The sequence below is a fragment of the Garra rufa genome, chromosome 5 (genome assembly GCF_049309525.1).
Source record: "Garra rufa chromosome 5, GarRuf1.0, whole genome shotgun sequence".
NCBI lineage: Eukaryota > Metazoa > Chordata > Actinopteri > Cypriniformes > Cyprinidae > Garra > Garra rufa.
In genome coordinates, this window is record NC_133365.1 from 56,055,700 (window position 1) to 56,080,767 (window position 25,068).

At 31.9% G+C, this 25,068-nt stretch overlaps 1 protein-coding gene across 2 annotated transcripts in view; it reads right to left on the bottom strand.

The window, feature by feature from the left end:
- Window positions 1-3,920: 3,920 nt before the first annotated feature.
- Window positions 3,921-25,068, bottom strand: part of LOC141335460 (3'-5' RNA helicase YTHDC2-like) — a 42,636-nt gene continuing 21,488 nt past the window's right edge. The window contains exons 16-30 of one of the 2 annotated variants that reach the window (XM_073840934.1): window positions 23,433-23,520; window positions 23,265-23,345; window positions 21,526-21,608; window positions 21,336-21,441; window positions 19,954-20,073; window positions 17,170-17,442; window positions 15,941-16,067; window positions 12,883-13,088; window positions 11,393-11,591; window positions 11,054-11,160; window positions 8,122-8,417; window positions 7,944-8,058; window positions 5,850-6,056; window positions 4,670-4,852; window positions 3,921-4,590 (exon numbers count right to left, since the gene is read on the bottom strand). In XM_073840934.1, the coding sequence (XP_073697035.1) occupies window positions 4,537-4,590; window positions 4,670-4,852; window positions 5,850-6,056; window positions 7,944-8,058; window positions 8,122-8,417; window positions 11,054-11,160; window positions 11,393-11,591; window positions 12,883-13,088; window positions 15,941-16,067; window positions 17,170-17,442; window positions 19,954-20,073; window positions 21,336-21,441; window positions 21,526-21,608; window positions 23,265-23,345; window positions 23,433-23,520 (2,245 nt within the window). In that variant the 3' untranslated portion in view covers window positions 3,921-4,536. Of the gene's footprint in view, window positions 4,591-4,669; window positions 4,853-5,849; window positions 6,057-7,934; window positions 8,059-8,121; window positions 8,418-11,053; window positions 11,161-11,392; window positions 11,592-12,882; window positions 13,089-15,940; window positions 16,068-17,169; window positions 17,443-19,953; window positions 20,074-21,335; window positions 21,442-21,525; window positions 21,609-23,264; window positions 23,346-23,432; window positions 23,521-25,068 lie in introns of both variants that reach the window. The other variant, XM_073840933.1, reaches the window with a different exon arrangement.

Below are 25,068 nucleotides of genomic sequence, written 5' to 3' on the forward strand. Positions count from 1 at the left end.
ATATCTAAACATCCTTGAATCAAGATGCATTTATTTGACAAGTAAAATCTTTTAAGATATTAAGTCTTGTTTTCTAAATAAAAAAACAAACAAAATTTTGTTAGCTTAAAACAAGCAATGGGTTAAGAAAAATAATCTTAATTCAAAGACTAAACAAGGTTTTTTTTGCCCCATTGGCAGATATTTTAGCTTGTTTTGAGCAAAAACTAACACAATTTTAAGAACTTTTTTAAAAAACAGAATGTAATATCTTGAGTTGAGTTGAGTTCAAGAATGTTTAGATATTTGTACTAGAAAACAAGACAAAAAAACTGAGGAGCATATTCAATTTTGCAGTGTGTGCAACATTTAATGTCACAAATTCATGAATTCAAGACTTTCTGCTTTGATTTACGACCTTTTTAGGTTTTAATTTGTGAAAATGTGAATTAAGAGTTTGTAAGACCCGCAGAACGCCTTGAAGTCTAAACATAAATATCCCAGCTCTGTTTACTGGTGACCTTCATCAAATGCATCATGGGATGCTTTTAAACACTTCATGATGCTTTTCCTTTACTATGGATTACAGCTGATGCATTAAATATTACATCGCTACACTGCAATGCATTAAACACATTTCAGGTTCATAAAGAAATGCATCATAATGATAGATCAAAATGTTTTTAGAGTCACAAATTCATTCCAATGTCCAAATATTTCACTACAATGCAAAAAGTTTGTGTTTTTCAGAATTTCAACATCCTTAAGCTACATTTACTGCAGATGCAAAATGACTCGAAATTAAATGTTTAGAAAAAAATCTGCCAATAGGATAACTAAAATAATCTTGTTTTGCCTTTAAATGTTGATTTTTCTTACTCCGCTGCCAGATGTTATTTTACTTCTGTCTTGATTTTAAGAATGTTTAATTGTTTGTAATGAAAAACAAGACAGAAATACAGTCATAAAATCATTTTTTGCATCATTTTGATTTGTTAGGACAGGACAATATTTGGCTGAGATACAACAATTTGAAAATCTGTAATCTGACGGTGCACAAAAATCAAAATATTGAGAAAATCGCCTTTTAAAGTTGTCCAAATGAAGTTCTTAGCAATGCATATTACTAATCAAAAATGACGTTTTGATATAGTTATGGTAGGAAATTTACAAAATATCTTCTTTGAACATTTATTTTTGGCATAAAATGGATCATGTTGACCCATACAATGTATTTTTTGGCTATTGCTACAAATATAACAGACTTTCCTGCAATTGTTTTGTGCATCAAGATTGAGGTCAGCAATAATTGACACATTTAAATGAATGAAGACAAAATATCAAACCATTTTGATTGTTGAGGTCTGCAGCCGTGATGCTGATAGATGAACATCATGATTAATAAAGATGTTAATATTGGCCAACACTGGATGCAGTTGCGTGTCCTAATGGATATGGAGTCGGTTCGGCATAAATCAGTGTTCAGATGTATATATGTTTGTATTCTTTGTCTATTGTAAATAAAACAGATGAAACAAACAAGACTGGTTGCACCATATGGGATATTTAATGCAAATAATTCTTGTGTGGAGTTGCCATGTTGTTCATTTGCGGCTGACGACAGAACCGCTGAAATCATGATTCAGTTTGATCACCAGTCAAATAATTCCACAGAGAACACAAATTATATTTCACTCCAATCCAGCGACTCAAACTTCCACATGCATCGTATCGTTTTCCAGCTATGAAGAACGATGAATGAACGCTGAAGTAACATAACTTTGATTTATTTATTTTGCATGCCTTCATAAAGGTTGAGAGGTCAGAGGTGGCTCAGATGTGGTTCCTGTGTCGGATGAGTCGATTGGCTGAGCTGAAGAGTGTGTTTGAATCAGAAGGTGGCGCTAAACACTCGTGATCCACCTCCAGCCTTCAGGTGCATCAACACCTTGCATTTTCTGACTGACAGATCAAAGCTGAACAGAATGTAGCCAAAGTGATTTCGAAAATCATTTTCTCAGAATTACGTGATATAAACTCAGAATTTCAACAAAAAAAAAACATCATGATTTTGTTACATTTTCACCATTTTCATGATTTTAATTTTTTTAACAAATTTGTTACATTTTTACAACTTTTCATGATTTTGTTAAATTTTAACACATTTTCACGATTTTGGTTTATTTTTTTCGACTTTTCACGATTTTGTTACTTTTCAAGACTTTCATGATTTTGTTAAATTTTTCAAATTTGTTAAATTTTCACGATTTTGTTAAATTTGAACAACTTCCACGATTTTGTTAAATTTCATGACTTTTCATGATTTCGTAAAATTTTAACATTTTCACGATTTTGGTTTATTTTTTTCGACTTTTCACGATTTTGTTACTTTAAGACTTTCATGATTTTGTTAAATTTTTCAAATCTGTTAAATTTTCACGATTTTGTTAAATTTTAACTTCCACGATTTTGTTAAATTTCATGACTTTCCATGATTTTGTTAAATTTTAACACATTTTCACGATTTTGGTTTATTTTTTTCGACTTTTCACGATTTTGTTACTTTAAGACTTTCATGATTTTGTTAAATTTTTCAAATCTGTTAAATTTTCACGATTTTGTTAAATTTTAACTTCCACGATTTTGTTAAATTTCATGACTTTCCATGATTTTGTTAAATTTTAACACATTTTCACGATTTTGGTTTATTTTTTTCGACTTTTCACGATTTTGTTACTTTAAGACTTTCATGATTTTGTTAAATTTTTCAAATTTGTTAAATTTTCACGATTTTGTTAAATTTTAACTTCCACGATTTTGTTAAATTTCATGACTTTTCATGATTTCGTAAAATTTTCATGAATTTGTTACATTTTCACAACTTTTCACGATTTTGTTTATTTTCACACATTTTCATGATTTTGATCAATTTTTCATGATTTTGGTTTATTTTTTCGACTTTTCACGGTTTTGTTAAATTGAAACGAGTTTCACGATTTTGTTACATTTTCAAGACTTTCATGATTTTGTTAAATTTTTCAAATTTGTTAAATTTTCACGATTTTGTTAAATTTTAACAACTTACACGATTTTGTTAAATTTCATGCCTTTTCATGATTTCGTAAAATTTTCATGAATTTGTTACATTTTTACAACTTTTCACAATTTTGTTATATTTTCTCGACTTTTCACAATTTTGTTACATTGTCATTTTTCATGATTTCTTAAAATTTCCATGAATTTGTTACATTTTCACAACTTTTCACGATTTTCTTTATTTTCACACATTTTCATGATTTTGATACATTTTTCACGATTTTGTTATATTTTTTCGACTTTTCACGATTTTATTACAATTTCACGACTTTCATGATTTTATTTAATTTTTCAATTTTGTTAAATTTTCAAGTTTTTTTTTTATATTTTTCGACTTTTCACAATTTTGTTACATTTTCATGACTTCATGATTTCCTAAATTTTTTATGAATTTGTTAAATTTGAACTTCCACGATTTTATTAAATTTTCATGACTTTTCATGATTTCGTAAAATTTTCACGATTTTGTTAAATTGTAACGACATTTCATGATTTTGTTAAATTTTCATGATTTTGTTAAATTTTCATGATTTTGTTCATTTTCACAACTGTTCACGCTTTTGGTTATTTTCACACATTTTCATGATTTTGATACATTTTTCACGATTTTGTTATTTTTTCGACTTTTCATGATTTTGTTCATTTTCAAGACTTATGATTTTGTTCAGTTTTTATGACTTTTTTGATATTTTGTTCATTTTCAGGATTTTATTAATTTTCATGACTTTTCAAGACTTTTTAAATTACTTTTTATGATTAAATTCAAAAAATGAATAATCACTGTCTAGAAAATATAAGTATTTGAGATAAAATGTTTCCATGACCACACAAGAGAAACACCTGCAAAACATTTGCAATTTTTTATTGCAAATTATACAATTGCATCGCTACAGATGACATGAGAAATGAACAGACTTCATCAAAACTTACGATGGTACAAATGAACTGTCGACCAACAGAAAACAACTTTGCTTTGAATTTTTTTCACTATTAAAATGCTGGATTAATATAGCAGCTTTCAGTGTTTAATTCACAACATCAACATCAACATGTCAGTTATTTGGAGTACAGCTTATGATCAGCTAACAGAGAAAACAATGAACCAAGAACACAAACTTCAAACATAAAAAAATCTAAACCTGAAACTGTCCTTCACTTTGACTAAATATTTCATATTTTCCTCTTCATCTGTGAAACATTTGAGCACCGCAACAGTCAACACTTTGTGCAAAGTCATCATAGATGACAAAAACATTTGCACAGCAATTAAAAGAAGCAGACTGAACTGATCAGAGCCAACGCTTTCGGTGAAGATTTTAAAAACACAAGATTCATAAAACATTGAATTACTCACGTTCATGAAGCCAGAAACACCCTGAGCACATGGTATACAGAAGAAAGAAGATTGAAGTGCATTAATCCTCATAAACGACATAAAGATCACAGTGATGTGTGCTGGGCTCAGATTCGCTCCCAGAGCTGTAGTAACTGACTTCCTGTCTGCGGCTCCAGTTCCTGCTCAAACACACACAGATCACACATTAGCCATGGTCATCAGTGATATAAACTCTGTGCTGTGTGTGTGTTTTCTGACCTGAGCGTCTCTGCTGATCTGGACTCTCTTGTTGTCGTTCCAGGGGTTGAGCAGCTGCTGCGTGAGCTGGAACGGCAGACTCTCCTTACGGATCCATTCCACTCCGAACACGCCGCCCAGACCCGCAGAACCCCAGTCCAGACAGCGCTCGCCGCTCACCGCTGACGTCATGCGGGCGTAACCCTGACCAAAACACACGACATTCACAAATATGACACCATCACACCAGAACAAAACACTGATCGGAATTATAAAGCTGCTTTACAACTACAATTAAATTGGTTTCATTGTTGATGAATTTAAGTTGTTTTACTGTTTATACTGCGAAGCAATTTATATTGTATAAACCACTCTGCACTTCTGATCAGAAAATAAATTCAAGCTGTTTTTTTTTTTAAGAGAAAAAAAAGTTTATGGAGAGAAAAAAAAATTTAAAGAGAGAAAAAAGGGTTTTTTGAAGTGAGAAAAAAATATTTAAAGGAAGAAAAATAAAGAGGGGATAGTTTTTGAAGACACAAAAAATGTTTTTTTTTTTTTTTTTAAAGAAATGTTTTTTGAAGCGATAAAAAATTGGATAGAAAATGTGTTTTAAAAAGAAAAATGTTTTTTGAAGCAAAGTTTTTTGAAGAGAAAAAAATGTGGATAGAAAATGTTTTTTAAAAAAAACTTTTTGAAGCAAAAAAATTTTTTTGAAAAGGGAAAAAAATCAGAATAGAGAAAATGTTTTTTAAAAGAGAAAATGTTTTTTTTTTTGAAGAGAAAAAAAAAAAAAGGTTTTCTATGGATCCCGTTTCCACCACTTAACAAAAAAGGTCGATTTTTTGTTGCACAATTTTTTCTCAGAACTGTGAGATATAAACTTGCAATTGTGAGTTATTAAGTTCAATTTTGAGACAATTTTTGAGAAAAAGTTTATATCATAGTTTTTATCATGCAACTCTGACTTTACAACTCGCAATTATGAGTTTATATCACACAATTCTAAAAAAAAAAAAAAAGGTCAGAATTGTGAGATAAAGTCGCAATTTCCTTTTTTAATTTTTTATTCAGTGGCGGAAATGGGCTTCCATAGTTTTCTGAAGCCATTTTCTCAAGCCAAAAAATGTTTTTAATCTGAAGAGAGAAAACGTTTTTTAAAGCATTTAAAAAAAGTTTTTTTGAAGAGAGCTGTGGATCAGACCTGGAAGTGTCCGGATCCCTGTACGGAGAAGACGAGGAAGACGGCGCTGCTCTCGAGGAAGGCTCGTGTGAGTTTGTTCTCGTTGTTGGGAGTCGTGGACCAGATTCCCCTCTGCTGAGACAGATCGATGTTCCTCACGTTACTGCTCTTCATGATGAAGTAGCGCACACTCGATCGCGGCGGCCGCGCGGATGGAGACGAGCAGCACTGCTTCAACGACAACCACACACTTCAGTCAACAACTACATTAAACATCTGTCCAGACAGACTTTAGGTTAGCTTGAGAAAGCCTAGTTTGAAAGTTTAAAGCAGCTGTAAAAGCTTAAAGTTTTGAACTTTATACAGACAGATTAGATGACTAGCATTTTGCTAAAATGATTAGAATGTAGTTAGCATGATTCTAACATTTTTATAGCATGTTTAGTATGTTTCTAACATAATTAACAAGTTGCTAGCATGTCATTAGCAAGTCTTTAGCATGATTAGCAAGTTGCTAGCATGTCATTAGCAAGTTTTTAGCATGATTACCAAGTTGCTAGCATGTCATTAGCAAGTCTTTAGCATGATTAGCAAGTTGATAGCATGTCATTAGCAAGTTTTTAGCATGATTAGCAAGTTGCTAGCATGTCATTAGCAAGTTAACATGATTAGCAAGTTGCTAGCATGTCATTAGCAAGTTTTTAGCATGATTAGCAAGTTGCTAGCATGTCATTAGCAAGTTAACATGATTAGCGGGTTGTTAGCATGTCATTAGCAAGTTTTTAGCATGATTAGCAGGTTGTTAGCATGTCATCAGCAAGTCTTTAGCATGACTGGCAAGTTGCTAGCATGTCATTAGCAAGTTTTTAGCATGATTAACAAGTTACTAGCATGTCATTAGCAAGTCTTTAGCATGATTAGCAAGTTGCTAACATGTCATTAGCAAGTTTTTAACATGATTATCAAGTTGTTAGCATGTTTTTAACATGATCAACAAGTTACTTGCATTATTAACATGTCATTAGCAAGTTGGTAATATGTTTCTAGCATGATTAGTAAGTTATTAGCATGTTATTAACGTGTTTCTTGAATGATTATCAAGTTACTAGCATGTCATTATCATGTTTCTAACATGAATACCAAGTTGCTAGCATGTTTCTATCATGATTAGTAATTGTCAACATATTTCTAGCATGATTAAGAAGTTGTTAACGTTTCCAGCATGTGTCTAGCATGATTAGCAAGTTGCTTGCATGTTTGTAGCATGATTAACGAGTTACTAATATGTTTCTAGCATGATTAACGAGTTACTAGCATGACATTAGCATGACTGAAAAGTTATTAGCATTTGTCTAGCATGATAAGCAAGTTGCTAACATGTTTCTAATATTAACAAGTTGCTAACATGTTTCTAACATGATTAGGATGTTATTTACATGTCATTAGCATGACTGACACGTTACCAGCATGTTTCTAGCATCACATCAGCATGACAGACAAGTTACTAGCATGTTCCTAACATGATTAACAAGCTAATAGCAAGTTGCTAGCTTTATTGACATGTTTTTAACATGATTAGCATGTCATTTACATGTCACTAACATTACTGAGACGTTACCAGCATGTTTCTAGCATAATTAACAAGCTACTGGCATGTTGCTAGCATGATTAACATGTTTTTAGCATGATTAGCATGTCACTAGCATGACATTAGCATGACTGACAAGTTACTAGCATGTTTCTAGCATGATTAGCAAGCCAATAGCATGTTTCTGGGATTCTGAGAGATTAAATTTGAATTTTGACAGTTGGAGTTTGAATTTTGACAGTTGGAGTTTGAATTTTGACAGTTGGAGTTTGAATAGTGTTGGCTCATTTGAACATTCCGTCAATGTAAGTCTATGGGATTTTGATGATTTTTAATCTTCAGTTTGATAAAAACTATGAGTGAGATCAGTCTGAAGAGCTGGGCTGAGTTTGGTGAAAGCTCTAGGAGGAGTAGCGTCCAGAAATTTAGTCTAAGAAGAAGAATAAAAAGCTTAAGGGGCAGATCAGACCTTTCTCAAAGTTATCGTTCATAATCACTTTAATTCAAATGGATAAAACCTGATGTACTTTTCCTGAGGACGGGGACGAGGGTCCATCAGTGCTCTTGACGGGGCCGTTCTCGTCTCCTAGATGTCTGGAGTGATGAGCTCTGTGGTTCTTTAGCTGAGAGGTCAGTCGAGGCCTGTGGGAACATCATGTTTTAGATCAGCATTACTCCAGCGGTATTGAGTCCAGTAACACACACCTGTCGGGGCTGCTCCGCTCCTCCTCCTCTTGCTGCTCAGGCTCCGCTGCGCTCCAGCGGCCGGTGCTCCTGCAGGACGGCGCTTGAGAAGGTTCGTCTGCGGTCATGGGTCGAGGTCTCTGGCCGATACCGGTGGGCTGCTGGAGACCTGCGCTCAGCTCCTCGGCCGACAGCACCGACACCAGCGTACGGATGGTGGCCTCGTCCAGCTGAGAGCAGGATTTAGACGGAGAGCGGATCCGCCGCAGGAACAAACTCTGCCAGCGCTGCCGAAGACCGAACACCAGCTCCGCCGTCTGACAACAAACACACACACACTTACATGGGCTGGACTTACTTTCTTTCATATTATTATATTTTCATTATTTAATTTTTTCTTTTGATTTATGTCAATTTATAATTATGATGTCATTTTAGTACCACAATTAAAAAAAAAAGTCAATCTAATATTATGAGAATAAAGTCGAAATACTCACAGGTCGAAAAACTACGAGTAAAGTAGAAATACAAGTAAAGTCGAAATACAAGAATAAAGTCGGAAAACTACGAGAGTAAAGTCGAAATACTACGAGAATAAAGTCGGAATAATACAAGAATAAAGTCGAAATACTACGAGAATAAAGTTGAAATACTACGAGAGTAAAGTCTAAATACTATGAGAATAAAGTTGAAATACTATGAGAATAAAGTCAAAATACTACGAGAATAAAGTCGGAATAATACGAGAATAAAGTCGAAATACTACGAGAATAAAGTTGAAATACTATGAGAATAAAGTCGAAATACTACGAGAGTAAAGTCTAAATACTACGAGAATAAAGTCGAAATACTATGAGAATAAAGTTGAAATACTATGAGAATAAAGTCGAAATACTACGAGAGTAAAGTCGAAATACTACGAGAGTAAAGTCGAAATACTACGAGAGTAAAGTCGAAATACTACGAGAGTAAAGTCGAAATACTACGAGAGTAAAGTCGAAATACTATGAGAGTAAAGTCGAAATACTACGAGAGTAAAGTTGAAATACTATGAGAGTAAAGTCGAAATACTATGAGAATAAAGTCGAAATACTATGAGAGTAAAGTCGAAATACTACGAGAATAAAGTCGAAATACTACGAGAATAAAGTCTGAATACTATGAGAATAAAGTCGAAATACTACGAGAATAAAGTCTGAATACTATGAGAATAAAGTCTGAATACTATGAGAATAAAGTCGAAATACTACGAGAGTAAAGTCGAAATACTACGAGAGTAAAGTCGAAATACTACGAGAGTAAAGTTGAAATACTATGAGAGTAAAGTCGAAATACTATGAGAGTAAAGTCGAAATACTACGAGAATAAAGTCGAAATACTACGAGTAAAGTCGAAATACTACGAGAGTAAAGTTGAAATACTACGAGAGTAAAGTCGAAATACTATGAGAGTAAAGTCGAAATACTACGAGAATAAAGTCGAAATACTACGAGAATAAAGTCTGAATACTATGAGAATAAAGTCGAAATACTACGAGAATAAAGTCTGAATACTATGAGAATAAAGTCGAAATACTACGAGAGTAAAGTCGAAATACTACGAGAGTAAAGTCGAAATACTACGAGTAAAGTCGAAATACTACGAGAGTAAAGTTGAAATACTATGAGAGTAAAGTCGAAATACTATGAGAGTAAAGTCGAAATACTACGAGAATAAAGTCGAAATACTACGAGTAAAGTCGAAATACTACGAGAGTAAAGTTGAAATACTACGAGAGTAAAGTTGAAATACTACGAGTAAAGTCGAAATACTACGAGAGTAAAGTCGAAATACTACGAGTAAAGTCGAAATACTACGAGAGTAAAGTTGAAATACTACGAGTAAAGTCGAAATACTATGAGAGTAAAGTCGAAATACTACGAGTAAAGTCGAAATACTACGAGAGTAAAGTCTAAATACTACGAGAGTAAAGTTGAAATACTACGAGAGTAAAGTTGAAATACTACGAGAGTAAAGTCGAAATACTACGAGAGTAAAGTTGAAATACTACGAGAGTAAAGTCGAAATACTACGAGAGTAAAGTTGAAATACTACGAGAGTAAAGTTGAAATACTACGAGTAAAGTCGAAATACTATGAGAGTAAAGTCGAAATACTACGAGAGTAAAGTCGAAATACTACGAGTAAAGTCGAAATACTACGAGAGTAAAGTTGAAATACTATGAGAGTAAAGTCGAAATACTACGAGAGTAAAGTCGAAATACTACGAGAGTAAAGTCGAAATACTACGAGAGTAAAGTCGAAATACTACGAGTAAAGTCGAAATACTACGAGAGTAAAGTCGAAATACTACGAGTAAAGTCGAAATACTACGAGTAAAGTCGAAATACTACGAGAGTAAAGTTGAAATACTATGAGAGTAAAGTCGAAATACTATGAGAGTAAAGTCGAAATACTACGAGAGTAAAGTCGAAATACTACGAGAGTAAAGTCGAAATACTACGAGTAAAGTCGAAATACTACAAGAGTAAAGTTGAAATACTATGAGAGTAAAGTCGAAATACTACGAGAATAAAGTCGAAATACTACGAGAGTAAAGTTGAAATACTATGAGAGTAAAGTCGAAATACTATGAGAATAAAGTCGAAATACTATGAGAGTAAAGTCGAAATACTATGAGAATAAAGTCTGAATACTATGAGAATAAAGTCGAAATACTACGAGAGTAAAGTCTGAATACTACGAGAATAAAGTCTGAATACTATGAGAATAAAGTCGAAATACTACGAGAGTAAAGTCGAAATACTACAAGATTGAAGGCGGAATACTACGAAAACTATAAATTATAAAAGTATTTCACAAGTTTTACTGTTTTTGATCAATTAAATCACTTCTGCTTTAATGGATGAATTGTTAAAAATCACAACTGAATGAAAAGAATAAATGAAGCGCACCTCTCGGTGGAGTTTGAAGTGGAGCCAGTCGTCGATGTTGATGTGAGCCAGACGAGCGCTGGAACGATCCTCCGTCTCACTATCACTGCTGTCATTCACACTGTCAGCTGAACACAGACACATGCAGACATACACAAACGAACCTTTCATTTAGCAAAAGTTCATTTCTGATTTGTGTGACTAATGATTTTTTAAACTACAATTATTGCATGTAGTCTCTTAAATACTTTAAAGGTTGCAAGTATAAGAATTTCAGAGTTACGAAATTAAAATATTAGACAAAGTAGTATAGCATAGTTGAGTTGATATGTCATTTATAAAAACATGATTAAGCGGCACCTCCTCGGTGGACGGCGGATTCCTGTAGAGCGGAGCTCGGGAGTTTAGCGCATCCTGAAAATATGGCGACGGTGAGGGGCGTGACCACAGAACAGCACCTGACACTGGCGATCCTATGAGCTCGCGTCATCTCATCATAAATCAGCCAATCCGTGGGCAGGGACTCCACTGCTGCTGCCTGACCATTGGCTGGAGGGATCTGGGTACAGAATTTTTATTTTATTTTTTTTTAATAGATGCCTACTCACATCTACTTTTTTATACTTTATTTCACATTTAATTAAGTTCTAATTAATATTAATAATAAATAAATAAATTATAAAATATATAACAATTTTAATAATGTATTTGTACACAAACTATATAACCATATAAAATTTTATAAATAAATAAAATTATTTATAATTAATAAATTATTAATACACTATCATTCAAAAGTTTGGGTTCAGTACATTTTTATTGTTTCTTTTTTTTATTTTTTTATTAATACTTTTATTCACCAAGGATGTATTAAGTTAATAATTAAAAGTTTATTAAAAGTTAATAATAAATAATTTACATTGTTATAAAAAAATATATATTTTGAATAAACACTGTACTTTTTAAACTTGTTATTCATGAAAGAATCCTGAAAAAAATAAAAATAAAATCACAGGTTCCAAAAAAATATTTGTCAGCACAACTGTTGATATTATCCAACATTGATCATTTCTATTAAAATAAAAACATTATTTTAAATTGTAAAAACATTTTGCAATATTACAGTTTTTTCTGTATTTTTTATCAAATAAATGCAGCCTTGATGAGCAGAAGAGACTTCTTTAAAGACTATTACAAGTCTTACTGACCCCAAACTTTTGAACGGTGGCATATATATTTATATATAATAAAAAAAATAAAAAAAAATTATTAAATAACTGTCTACACACATACACACACACTTTTTATAACTATAAATGTTTTTCTGTAAGAAAATACACAAATATAACAATTAAATATCAGAATTATTAATCATTATTATAAAACGGTTAGTTCCATTCCTCAATTCTGATTGGTCAGCAGCTGTGTCGTATTCATAATACGGCACTGCTATGACCGCTTCACTCAACGGTTTTGTGTATCATTGAACCCCCTTAGCAACCACCCTTAGCAACGTAAACACAGCTGCAGCAGTTAGGGACTATTTTTTACAGCGGAAGGCAGTTAATGATTTTATTTTATGAAAACGTACAACTTAATATATATAAATTAATATATATTTTTGATTTTAATATTTTTATTGTGTGGTAACCGTTTTATAAAAGCAATAAGGTACTTGAGGCCGTGCTGTATCATGAATAAATCACGGCTGAAGGGGTTGCAGGCCTAACAACGCCCTTCAGCCGTGATTTATTCACGATACAGCACGACCTCTCGTACCTTATTGCTTAATTAAAGACCGAAGAAATTATAAAGAGCAGAAATTGCATTTATTGTCCCCAATCACTGACCTTCTTGTACTGCGGCTGGCTGAGGACAGACATCGGGTGGAAGCGAACCTTCTTCTCTTTGGAGCCCATGAGGGTCAGGTTGTGGCGATCCACGTGGATCAGGTTTGGATACATGCCTGCGACCAGAGCGGCTTTCACCACGGCCCAGTTCTCTGAGTTCTGATTGACATCGCGGATATCGCCGCCGCCCCTCGCTCGCACAAAACCTGCAGGAACACATTTTTACCAACCAAGTGTCAATGAAGGCATAAAATCACACACCAATTTTTGGAGATTTTGTTCATTTTTAAGGTTTTATTAATTTTCATTTATAATATTTTCAATAGAGAGAACACAGATTGTGATTCTATATATTGATGTTAGGTATTTTGTGAATTTTTTTTTATAAATTATGAATTTTCAAGATTTTTATGACTTTTCGGGATTTTATATATTTTTTATGACTTTTTGTGATTTTATAAATTTTTCATGACTTTAAGATTTTATTAATTTATTACTTTTTTAAAGATTTTATTCATTTTCATGACTTTTCAAGATTTTATTCATTTTCATGACTTTTCAAGATTTTATTCATTTTCATGACTTTAAGATTTTATAAATTTTTCGAGATTTTCAAGATTTTATTAATTTTTTTATAAATTTGAGATTTTATAATTTTTTTATGAGTTTTTGTGATTATTAATTTATGACTTTAAGATTTTATTCATTTTCATGACTTTTCGTGATTTTGTTCATTTTCATGACTTTTCAAGATTTTATTCATTTTCATGACTTTTCAAGATTTTATTCATTTTCATGACTTTTTTCAAGATTTTATTAATTTTTCATGACTTTGCAAGATTTTATTAATTTTTTATAAATTTTTGAGATTTAATAAATTTTTTATGAGTTTGTGATTTTATTAATTTATGACTTTAAGATTTTATTCATTTTTCATGACTTTTCAAAATTTTAATTTTTCATGACTTCAAGATTTTATTAATTTTTCATGACTTTTCAAGATATTATTGACTTTTCATGACTTTTCAAGATTTTATTAATTTTTCATGACTTTTAAAGATATTATTGATTTTTCATGACTTTTCGTGATTTTAGAAATTTTCATGACTTCAAGATTTCATTTTCAGTTTTGGTGATTTTATAAATTTTTCATGACTTTTCAGGATTTTATTATTTTTTCACGACTTCATAATTTCATTAGTTTGTCATGACTTTTCATGATTTCATTCATTTTTATAACTTTTCAAGATTTTATTCATTTTCATGACTTTTCAAGATTTTATTAATTTTCATGACTTTTCAAGATTTTATTAATTTTTCATGACTTTGCAAGATTTTATTAATTTTTTATAAATTTTTGAGATTTAATAAATTTTTTATGAGTTTGTGATTTTATTAATTTATGACTTTAAGATTTTATTCATTTTTCATGACTTTTCAAAATTTTAATTTTTCATGACTTCAAGATTTTATTAATTTTTCATGACTTTTCAAGATATTATTGACTTTTCATGACTTTTCAAGATTTTATTAATTTTTCATGACTTTTAAAGATATTATTGATTTTTCATGACTTTTCGTGATTTTAGAAATTTTCATGACTTCAAGATTTCATTTTCAGTTTTGGTGATTTTATAAATTTTTCATGACTTTTCAGGATTTTATTATTTTTTCACGACTTCATAATTTCATTAGTTTGTCATGACTTTTCATGATTTCATTCATTTTTATAACTTTTCAAGATTTTATTCATTTTCATGACTTTTCAAGATTTTATAAATTTTTCGAGATTTTATTAATTTTTCATGACTTTTCAAGATTTTATTAATTTTCATGACTTTTCAAGATTTTATTAATTTTTCATGACTTTGCAAGATTTTATTAATTTTTATAAATTTTTGAGATTTAATAAATTTATGAGTTTTTGTGATTTTGTTAATTTATGACTTTTCAAGATTTTATTCATTTTTCATGACTTTTCAAGATTTTATTCATTTTCATGACTTTTCAAAATTTTAATTTTTCATGACTTTTCAAAATTTTAATTTTTCATGACTTCAAGATTTTATTAATTTTTCATGACTTTAAGATATTATTGACTTTTCATGACTTTTCAAGATTTTATTAATTTTTCATGACTTTTAAAGATATTGATTTTTCATGACTTTTCAAGATATTATTGACTTTTCATGACTTTTCAAGATTTTATTCATTTTTCATGACTTTTCAAGATTTTATTCATTTTCATGACTTTTCGTGATTTTATTCATTTTCATGACTTTTCAAAATTTTAATTTTTCATGACTTTTCAAAATTTTAATTTTTCATGACTTCAAGATTTTATTAATTTTTCATGACTTTTCAAGATATTATTGACTTTTCATGACTTTTCAAGATTTTATTAATTTTTCATGACTTTTAAAGATATTGATTTTTCATGACTTTTCGTGATTTTAGAAATTTTCATGACTTCAAGATTTCATTTTCAGTTTGTGATTTTATAAATTTTTCATGACTTTAAGATTTTATTATTTTTTCATGACTTCATAATTTCATTAGTTTGTCATGACTTTTCATGATTTCATTCATTTTTATAACTTTTCAAGATTTTATTAATTTTTCATGACTTTTTTTAAAGATTTTATTCATTTTCATGACTTTTCAAGATTTTATTCATTTTCATGACTTTTTTCAAGATTTTATTAATTTTTCATGACTTTGCAAGATTTTATTAATTTTTTATAAATTTTTGAGATTTAATAAATTTTTTATGAGTTTGTGATTTTATTAATTTATGACTTTTCAAGATTTTATTCATTTTTCATGACTTTTCAAAATTTTAATTTTTCATGACTTCAAGATTTTATTAATTTTTCATATTTGAGCTGTAAAGTTCTTTTTTAATATTTACCTTCTAGCTCTGTTTATATTTCCACTGTAACAGAATTTTTGCCGATTTATACAAACTGAAAGATGAGATACAAAGTCTGTCTGAAATGTTACTGAAGAACATGAACTGCATGAAAATCTGTGTTAAATGATGGTTGTGCTGCATCACCTGTAGCTCGAAGCTGTCCCAAAAGCTGCGTTCGCATCCCGACGATGATCTCCATGGTGGCCTGAGAGAGGAAGTTCTTCTCGCAGAACGCTCTTTCCCAGCCGTCACTGCGAGCCTTCTGCCAGGCCTGCGACGATCAACATCAACACACATAAAAGTGTACGTTTGATTATCATAACCGCATAATTACTAGGGCTCTCAAACAATTACAGTTTGTTTGATTACAGTAATTAATTACATGATGTTCAGAATAACTGATCACAAATTAAATCACACATCTTTTTTGGCCGAGAAATAAATACCTCCCAAAAGATTCAAATTCATTATTGTGTTAAATGAGAAAAGCATTGAAATGACAGAAGTTACAACAAATTACAGACAATGCATTCACCCCCTTGTCTTTATTTCACAGTCGTAAAGAAATTGTGTTTTTTGAGGAAAACATTTCAGGATTTCTCTCCATATAGTGGACTTCTATGGTGCCCACGAGTTTGAACTTCCAAAATGCAGCTTCAAAGAGCTCTAAACGATCCCAGCCAATGAATAAGTGTCTTATTCTAGTGAAACAATTGGTTATTTTCTAATAAAATTGACAATTTCTATACTTTTTAACCTCAAATGCTCATCTTGTCTAGCTCTGCCTGAACTCTGTTTATTCCGGTTCCAGACAGTTAGGGTATGTCTAAAAACTCCCATCTCATTTTCTCCCTTCAACTTCAAAAATCATTTCAAAATCACCCTACATCGCTGCAGAAGTACCAACCCAGTGTTTACAAAGGGAACGTGCAAAGAAGATCAAACACCTTTAACAAAAAAGGTACAACAGCGATGTAGAATGACTTTGAAGTGCGAGGAGAAAATGAGATGGGAGTTTTTAGACACACCCTAACTGTCTGGAACTGGAATACACAGAGCTAGACAAGATGAACATTTCAAGTTAAAAAGTATATAAATTGTCATTTTTTTATAGAAAATAACCGATTGTTTCACTAGATGAGACCCTTCTTCCTCAGCTGGGATCATTTAGAGCCCTTTAAAGCTGCATTTAAACTGCATTTTGGAAGTTCAAACTCGTGGGCACCATAGAAGTCCACTATATGGAGAGAAATCCTGAAATGTTTTCCTCAAAAAACTATTTCTTTACAACTGTGAAATAAAGACAAGGGGGTGAATACATTGTAATTTTTTGTTCTGGAAGTGAACTTCTCCATATCCTGATGGAGTCTGACCTGAAAGGCGCGGAGCAGAGCCATGTGATCGCTGAAGGTGTTGGCGGTGAAGCGTTTCCTGCACAGCATGGAGGCGCGTTTCTGAGCGGCTTGAGCGGGAAGCACGAACGGGTCTCTGTGGGCGAGGGTGCAGGCGATGGTGAGGATAGGGTCCAAACACTTCAGAACCACCGCACACAGAACCATCTTCCCTAAATGCGGCTCCACGGGCAGATCAGCCAGGTGATAACCCAACTCTGTCAGGTTCTCCCAGGGGTCCATGGCGTCGATGGTCTAGAGTTGGAAATAATCCCAGATGAGCACTTATTAAGCCGAGAACACACTAGAAGACTGTCATGCCAATTATGAATGGAATTTGGTCTTGATCATGGATCGTGCCTAAAAAGTCTGTTCCAGTCGGGCTCAGTCGCTGTTTGCAGTCGTCACAAAAAAAAAAAAAAAAAAAAACAGTCATTGCCAGTCGTTTTCGAATAGATTTTTTGCGTGATTTTGCATTAATAGGTAATTTTGTCAAAAGAAATGCTCTTAATTACAAGAAAAACACAGATTCACAGAGTCTTTCTTTTACACAGATCTAAATAGTTTCATTTTCAAAGAACTCTAAATTAAATCAGTGATTCTCTCATTTTAAATATGATCTAGAATTATTTTATTTCGATCTGCAGTGTAATAAAAGTTAAGAAAAAGATTAGCCTATAGCCCTAAATATATAAAGACTACAAGCTAATTTTTTAAACATCTTAACTTCCTTTAAAAATTTATTATCAAGAATATTAAATCAACTTAATAAGTTAACAAATTTTCTTTATAATAAATATATACGAACATAACGAATAGCTTACACTTCAAAACAAAGTTTTCATTTATAAATTCATAAATCATGAATATGGCAAAATAAAATTATTCTCTCTCTCTCTCTCTCTATCTATATATATATATATATCTATATATGTATATATGTATATATCTATATCTATCTATCTATCTATCTATCTATATATATATATATATATATATATATATATATATTGTATAGCTATAATAGTTGTATCAAATGGAGAAGGAAATTATAGTGCCTTGAATTTATTTAGTAATTTTTAATTTCGTTAATTTCGCTCTCTGGAAATGTAAAGAAAAAATACAGTTTTTACTTGGAATCAATCGTCTCTGGTTTTAGAGAAGCATACATGAGATAATTTATATATTATTGCTTGAATAAACATGTGAAAATAGTGCTAGAAATGTTATGATTAAGGAAATTAAACAGACCTAGGCATTTGAAAAGACAAATAATGAAATGTGTCTAATAATTCCAAAAAGAAAGAGAAGCATCGGACATAACCAAAATATTCTAGACGTTTATTAGCAACACCAACAGAGCAGGAAAGCTAATGATTTCTGTTATATTAAGCACAAATTAAGGAAATTAAAACAGAAAATTAAAAAGGATCTTTTGAGGAACATTTTTTATCTCTCAACCATCATTGGATTGCATTGCATTATATGTCTGGATCATTTCAATCTCATCTTATTATGACATATTATGGGAGATATAGTGTGGCCACTAATATTTACATTATTTTATGTCAGCATCTGCTATACTGTTATAAAGATCTCACTGATTTACATTACAAGCATCAGAAATGAATCATATAAATATCAGCATCTGCAGCAAGTTCATATTTTTGCTCAGTTTGAGTCTTTGAATAATATTGAGCTGTTTTTGCTTCCATATTACCACTAAATCAGACTTTATGAACCAGCCTGATGGATCAAATGTGACACAAAACATAAAACGTTTTGTTTTTCTTTAGATTTTTGACAGACAACAAAATGACACTCTTTATTTTTTTCAAACTATAAACATCTTGCAGATTCTGTAGGGGATGCAAACTTTTGCACATACTTGTACAACTCAAAATTATAGATATAATCAATGCACATAAAACACCTCAGGAAATCTAGAAAAAGTTGAAATATCAGTTGAAGTGTTTCTGCAATGTGAACTCGTTTGGCATGTTTACATTCACTTAATCCAAATTAATCCAATCCGATTTCCTTAAACTTGATGATTTGTTTAGCATATTTATTTACATGTGCATTATATCTATTCTTAACATCTAAAAACACTTTAGTGCATGTGCAGTGCCATATGTGACCCTGGAGCACAAAACCAGTCTTAAGTAGCACAGGTATATTTGTAGCAATAGTCAAAAATACATTGTGTGAGTCAAAATTATCGATCCAAAAATCATCAGCATGTTAAATAAAGATCATGTTCCATGAAGATATTTAGTAAATTTTCTACTATAAATATATAAAAAATATTTTTGATTAGTAATATGCATTGCTAAGAACTTCATTTGCACAACTTTTAAGGCGATTTTCTCAATATTTAGATTTTTTTGCACCCTCAGATTACAGATTTTCAAATAGTTGTATCTCAGACAAACATTGTCCTATTTTAACAAACAATATATCAACGGAAAGCTTATTTTACTTTTATTTACATACTTTCAGATGACGTAAGAATCTCAATTTTGACAAATTTCCACTTATGACTGGTTTTGTGGTCCAGGGTCACATATCTGCTTTATCAGAGATTTAGCAAAAGCACTTGTTTTTTTTTAAAGTAACTGAGAATGCACTCATTCACAGCTAAAATGACCCCTTTTAATTGGATTATTTAGAGGTTTACAGTTATACTGACCCATCAATCAAATATTAAATGGATTATTCGCTGCATGTAAACAACTACTGTGACACAATAAGAAATTGACTGACCTTCAGCATCTGTACGGCGTGTTTGACCGTGTGCACGTGTGGCGGCTCAGGCGCTTTAGACAGGAACTCAGCGATCGGACAGGAAATGGGAGCCAGGAGTTTAGTGTGCAGACATAGTTCCTGACAGACACACAGAATAATACTGTAATATTCACACAACTGCAGTATGTAGTATGCCTGCTCAAGTCTACACTGCAAAAAATGCTTTTCTAGCTTAGATTTTTCGTCTTGTTTCCAGCCAAAATATCTAAAAATTCTTAAATCGAGAAGAATTTTCTAGATGAGTAAAAATTGTCTAGTTTTCAGAAAAAAAAGGTCAAAATTAAATGCATTTTTGCTTGAAACAAGCTAAATAATCTGCCAATGGGGTAAGAAAAATAATCTTGTTTTCTGTTTGAAACTAGATTTTTTTTTCTCACCCCATTGGCAGATTATTTTGCTTGTTCTAAGCAAAAACTCACTTAATTTTGACTATTTTTTTCTGAAAAAAAAGAAAATTTTTACTTGTCTAGAAAATCCTTCTCGATTTAAGAATTTTTAGATATTTTGGCTGGAAACAAGATGAAAAATCTAAGCTAGAAAAGCATTTTTTGCAGTGTAGAACACTCAGTCAAAATCAATAAACTTTGCAACTCTCTTACTGAACTGAATTGATCTGAATAATGACTCGATTTTCTTCTGAAGACCTTCTGAAAAAAGTTATAGCTTATAACTTGCAATTGAGAGATATAAACTCACAATGATGATAGGAAGAGTCTGAAACTGTGAGATATACACTTTTAAAAGAATTGTGAGATAAAAAGTTGCAGTTACCTTTATTATTCTGTGGTGGAAATAAGCTTCAATTGCAATGTTTTGTGTGCTATTTAAAAAACAGTGGTGTGCAGTTCATAACTCTGGCCTTTATCATGTCACGATGCCGCTGTATGTGTTGTGAAAAAAAACAGTGGCGTGCACTGCAAAAAATGCTTTTCTAGCTTAGATTTTTCGTCTTGTTTCCAGCCAAAATATCTAAACATTCTTAAATCGAGAAGGATTTTCTAGACAAGTAAAAATTTTCTTTTTTTCAGAAAAAAATAGTCAAAATTAAGTGAGTTTTTGCTTAGAACAAGCAAAACAATCTGCCAATGGGGTGAGAAAAAAAATCTTATTTCAAACAGAAAACAAGATTATTTTTCTTACCCCATTGGCAGATTATTTTGCTTGTTTCAAGCAAAAATGCATTTAATTTTGACCTTTTTTTCTGAAGACGACAATAATTTTTATTCATCTAGAAAATTCTTCTCGATTTAAGAATTTTTAGATATTTTGGCTGGAAACAAGACGAAAATCTAAGCTAGAAAAGCATTTTTTGCAGTGTGTGTGTTTGTACAGGCGTGTACCTGTAGCGGCATGCGCAGCAGCTGAGGTATTTGATGTTCCAGCATGTTGTTGAACCTCAGACGACTGAAGAGATGGAAACACATGCCTGGTCTGCAGCGGCCCGCTCTAAACAACACATTAAACGGCTTCTTCATCAGTTCTGCAATCGAACGCTCATCATGTTTGAGACACGAATAGACCGTGACTTACCTGCCCTTCCTCTGCAGAGCGCTGGCCTTCGATATCCAAACCATTTTCAGCATGGTCACATTATTCAGAGCATCATAGGCTTTCTGTAACGCAACACATGAACAGATTCAATCCTGACTGCGGCTCTGTACAGTAGTACAGAATTAAAACTGGATTTGTAAAAGAAGCACTTTAGCTTTTGTTTGTTCATCAGCTTTGTATAAATGTGTGATTCCATCACTGTTTCGCCAATGGATCCTCTGCAGTGAATGGGTGCCGTCAGAATGAGAGTCTAAACAGCTGATTAAAACATTACAATACATCATCTTGAGAAGACAAAAGCTGAAACAAATCCAGCATTAAGACCTTTTTAACTATATGTGACCCTGGAGCACAAAACCAGTCTTAAGTTGCTGGGGTATATTTGTAGCAATAGCCAAAAATACATTGTATGGGTCAAAATTCTTGATTTTTCTTTTATGCCAAAAATGAATAGGAAATTAAGTAAAGATCATGTTCCACGAAGATTTTTTGTAAAATTCCTACTGTAAATATATCAAAATGTAATTTTTGATTAGTAATATGCATTATTAAGAACTTGGGAGAATTTAAAGGTGATTTTCTCAGTATTTTGATTTTTTTGCATCCTCAGATTCTAGATTTTCAAATAGATGTATCTCGGCCAAATATTGTCCTATTCTAACAAACCATATACCAATAGAATGCTTACTTATTGAGTTTTCATGTGATGTATACATCTCAGTTTTGTAAAATTTAACCTTATGACTGGTTTTGTGGTCCAGGGTCACATATAGTAAATATGCCAACTAATAAATTAAAATAAGCACAAAAAACTACTAAAATTCAAATAATGAAACAAAATGTAAACGTAAAAAAAATTAGAAATGTTTATTTGGAAACTAACAGAAATACTTTTGTTGAAGCACCAAAATTCTGCATTAAAAACAAATAAAAACTAAAACTGAATAATAAAAAAAGAAAATTATAACTAATTAAAATGTCAAAAGCACACAACAAAATGACTACAAATTAAACTAAAACTGAAATGCTAAAATTAAATTTAAACTAAAACTAACTGAAGCACTAAAATCACACACTGAAAAATAAATAAACTAAAACTGAAATGAAAATGAATTAAACCTAATTGTAAAAATGACAGCTAATAAAAGCACCTAACACAATTACAAGAAATTAAGCTAAATCTGAAATGACTAGCTAAACAATTGAACAAAAAGTTTAAACTAAGATGTTTTTGACTAAAATACGTTTAATTTTTAGTAATTTTGTTGTCATTTTTAATAGTTCTAATTTTTACTTTTTTAATTCAGTTTTATGTTTTCTTTATTTTCAGTGCAGATTTTTAGTGCTTCAACACAAAAGTATTTCTGTTAAGTTTCCATGTCTATTTTTTTGTTTGAATTTTGTTTCATCATTTTAATTTTTAGTAGATTTTTTTAAGTGCAATGTTTATTAGTTACCATTTTTAATATATAGTTAAAAAAGGTTTTAATGCAGGATTTGTTTGAGCTTTTGTCTTCTCAAGATGTTAACTGATTATTTGTGGATTATTGTGATGTTTTTATCAGCTGCTTGGACTCTCATTCTGACGGCACCCATTCACTGCAGAGGATCTACTGGTGAGACAGTGATGGAGTGACACATTTCTCCAAATCTGATGAACAAACAACCTCATCTACATGTTGGATGACCTGAGAGGAAGAACATTTTCATTTTTTTACCTCTTTAACTTTTCCGGAGTCGATGACAAAAACCACATCGTTGACTGTAATACTGGTCTCTGCGATGTTGGTGGAGAGAATCTGGTGATTGAAATGAAACTGTCTTAGATGTTTACATTAAAAAGAATCCGTGTGAAGTTTATAGAAATAAGAGAAACAGATACGCACTATTTTGCGAACGCCTTTAGGAGTGTTCCTCAAAACCTTCTTCTGGTCAGACGTCTGCATACTGGAGTGTAGTATGAACACCTGAAACCTGCAGATGGACAGTTGATCAGCAACTAATGCAGACTGGTGTTGCACGACACACCGGTACCAAAAAAGTTATGGCGATACCCTGCGTTAAAAACGCTACGATTCCGCATTTTACTAGTAGCGGTACTTTAAGAATGCGTTTTGATAAGAGCTGTATTAACACTGTTTATTTAGGCTCCTATCATTAAAGCAAAGCGGAAAACGTGGACGGAATTGCGGGATCCAGAACTTCCTGTATAACACGGAATATCACAGATTTAAATATGAATCCTGCACATTCTAACCTGCATGATATTAGCATGATTAGCAAGTTGTTAGCATGACCAACAAGTTGCTAGCACGTTTATACCATGATTTGCAACTTGTTAGCATGTGGCTAGTCTGCTTCTAACATGATTAGCATGTTATTAACAAGTTGTTAACATGTGGCTAGCATGTTTTAGCATGATGAACATGTTACTAGCAAGTTGTTGGCATTATTAGCAAGTTGCTAGCATGCTTCTATTATGATTAAGTTGTTAGCATGTGGCTAGCATGTTTCTAACATGACTAGCAATTTGCTAGCATGTCTCTAACATGATTGGCAAGTTGTTAGCATGTTTAACAAGTTGTTAGCATGTGGCTAGCATGTTTCTAGCATAACTAGCAAGTTGCTAGCATGTTTCTACCATGATTACGTTGTTAGCATGTGGCTAGTCAGCTTCTAGCATGATTAACATGTTATTAGCATGATTATCAAGTTGTTCTCATGTTTCTTATCATGACCAACAAGTTGCTAGCATGTTTCTATCATGATTAAGTTGTTAGCATTTGGCTAGCATGTTACTAACATGATTAACAAGTTGTTAGCATGTTTCTAGCATGATTAAGTTGTTAGCATGTGGCTAACATGATTAGCAAGTTGTTAGCATGCATGTTTTTAGCATGATTAACAAGTTGCTAGCATGTTTTAGCATGATGAACATGTTACTAGCAAGTTGTTGGCATTATTAGCAAGTTGCTAGCATGCTTCTATTATGATTAAGTTGTTAGCATGTGGCTAGCATGTTTCTAACATGACTAGCAATTTGCTAGCATGTCTCTAACATGATTGGCAAGTTGTTAGCATGTTTAACAAGTTGTTAGCATGTGGCTAGCATGTTTCTAGCATAACTAGCAAGTTGCTAGCATGTTTCTACCATGATTACGTTGTTAGCATGTGGCTAGTATGTTTCTAGCTTGATTAACAAGTTGCTAGCATGTTTCTACCATGATTACGTTGTTAGCATGTGGCTAGTATGTTTCTAGCATGATTAACAAGTTGCTAACATGTTTCTAACATGATTTGCAAGTTGTTAACATGTGGCTAGTCCGCTTCTAACATGATTAGCATGTTATTAGCAAGTTGTTAACATGTGGCTAGCATGTTTTTAGCATGATGAGCATGTTACTAGCAAGTTGTTGACATGTGGCTAGCATGTTTTTAGCATGATGAGCATGTTACTAGCAAGTTGTTGACATGATAAGCAAGTTGCTAACATGTTTCTATTATGATTAAGTTGTTAGCATG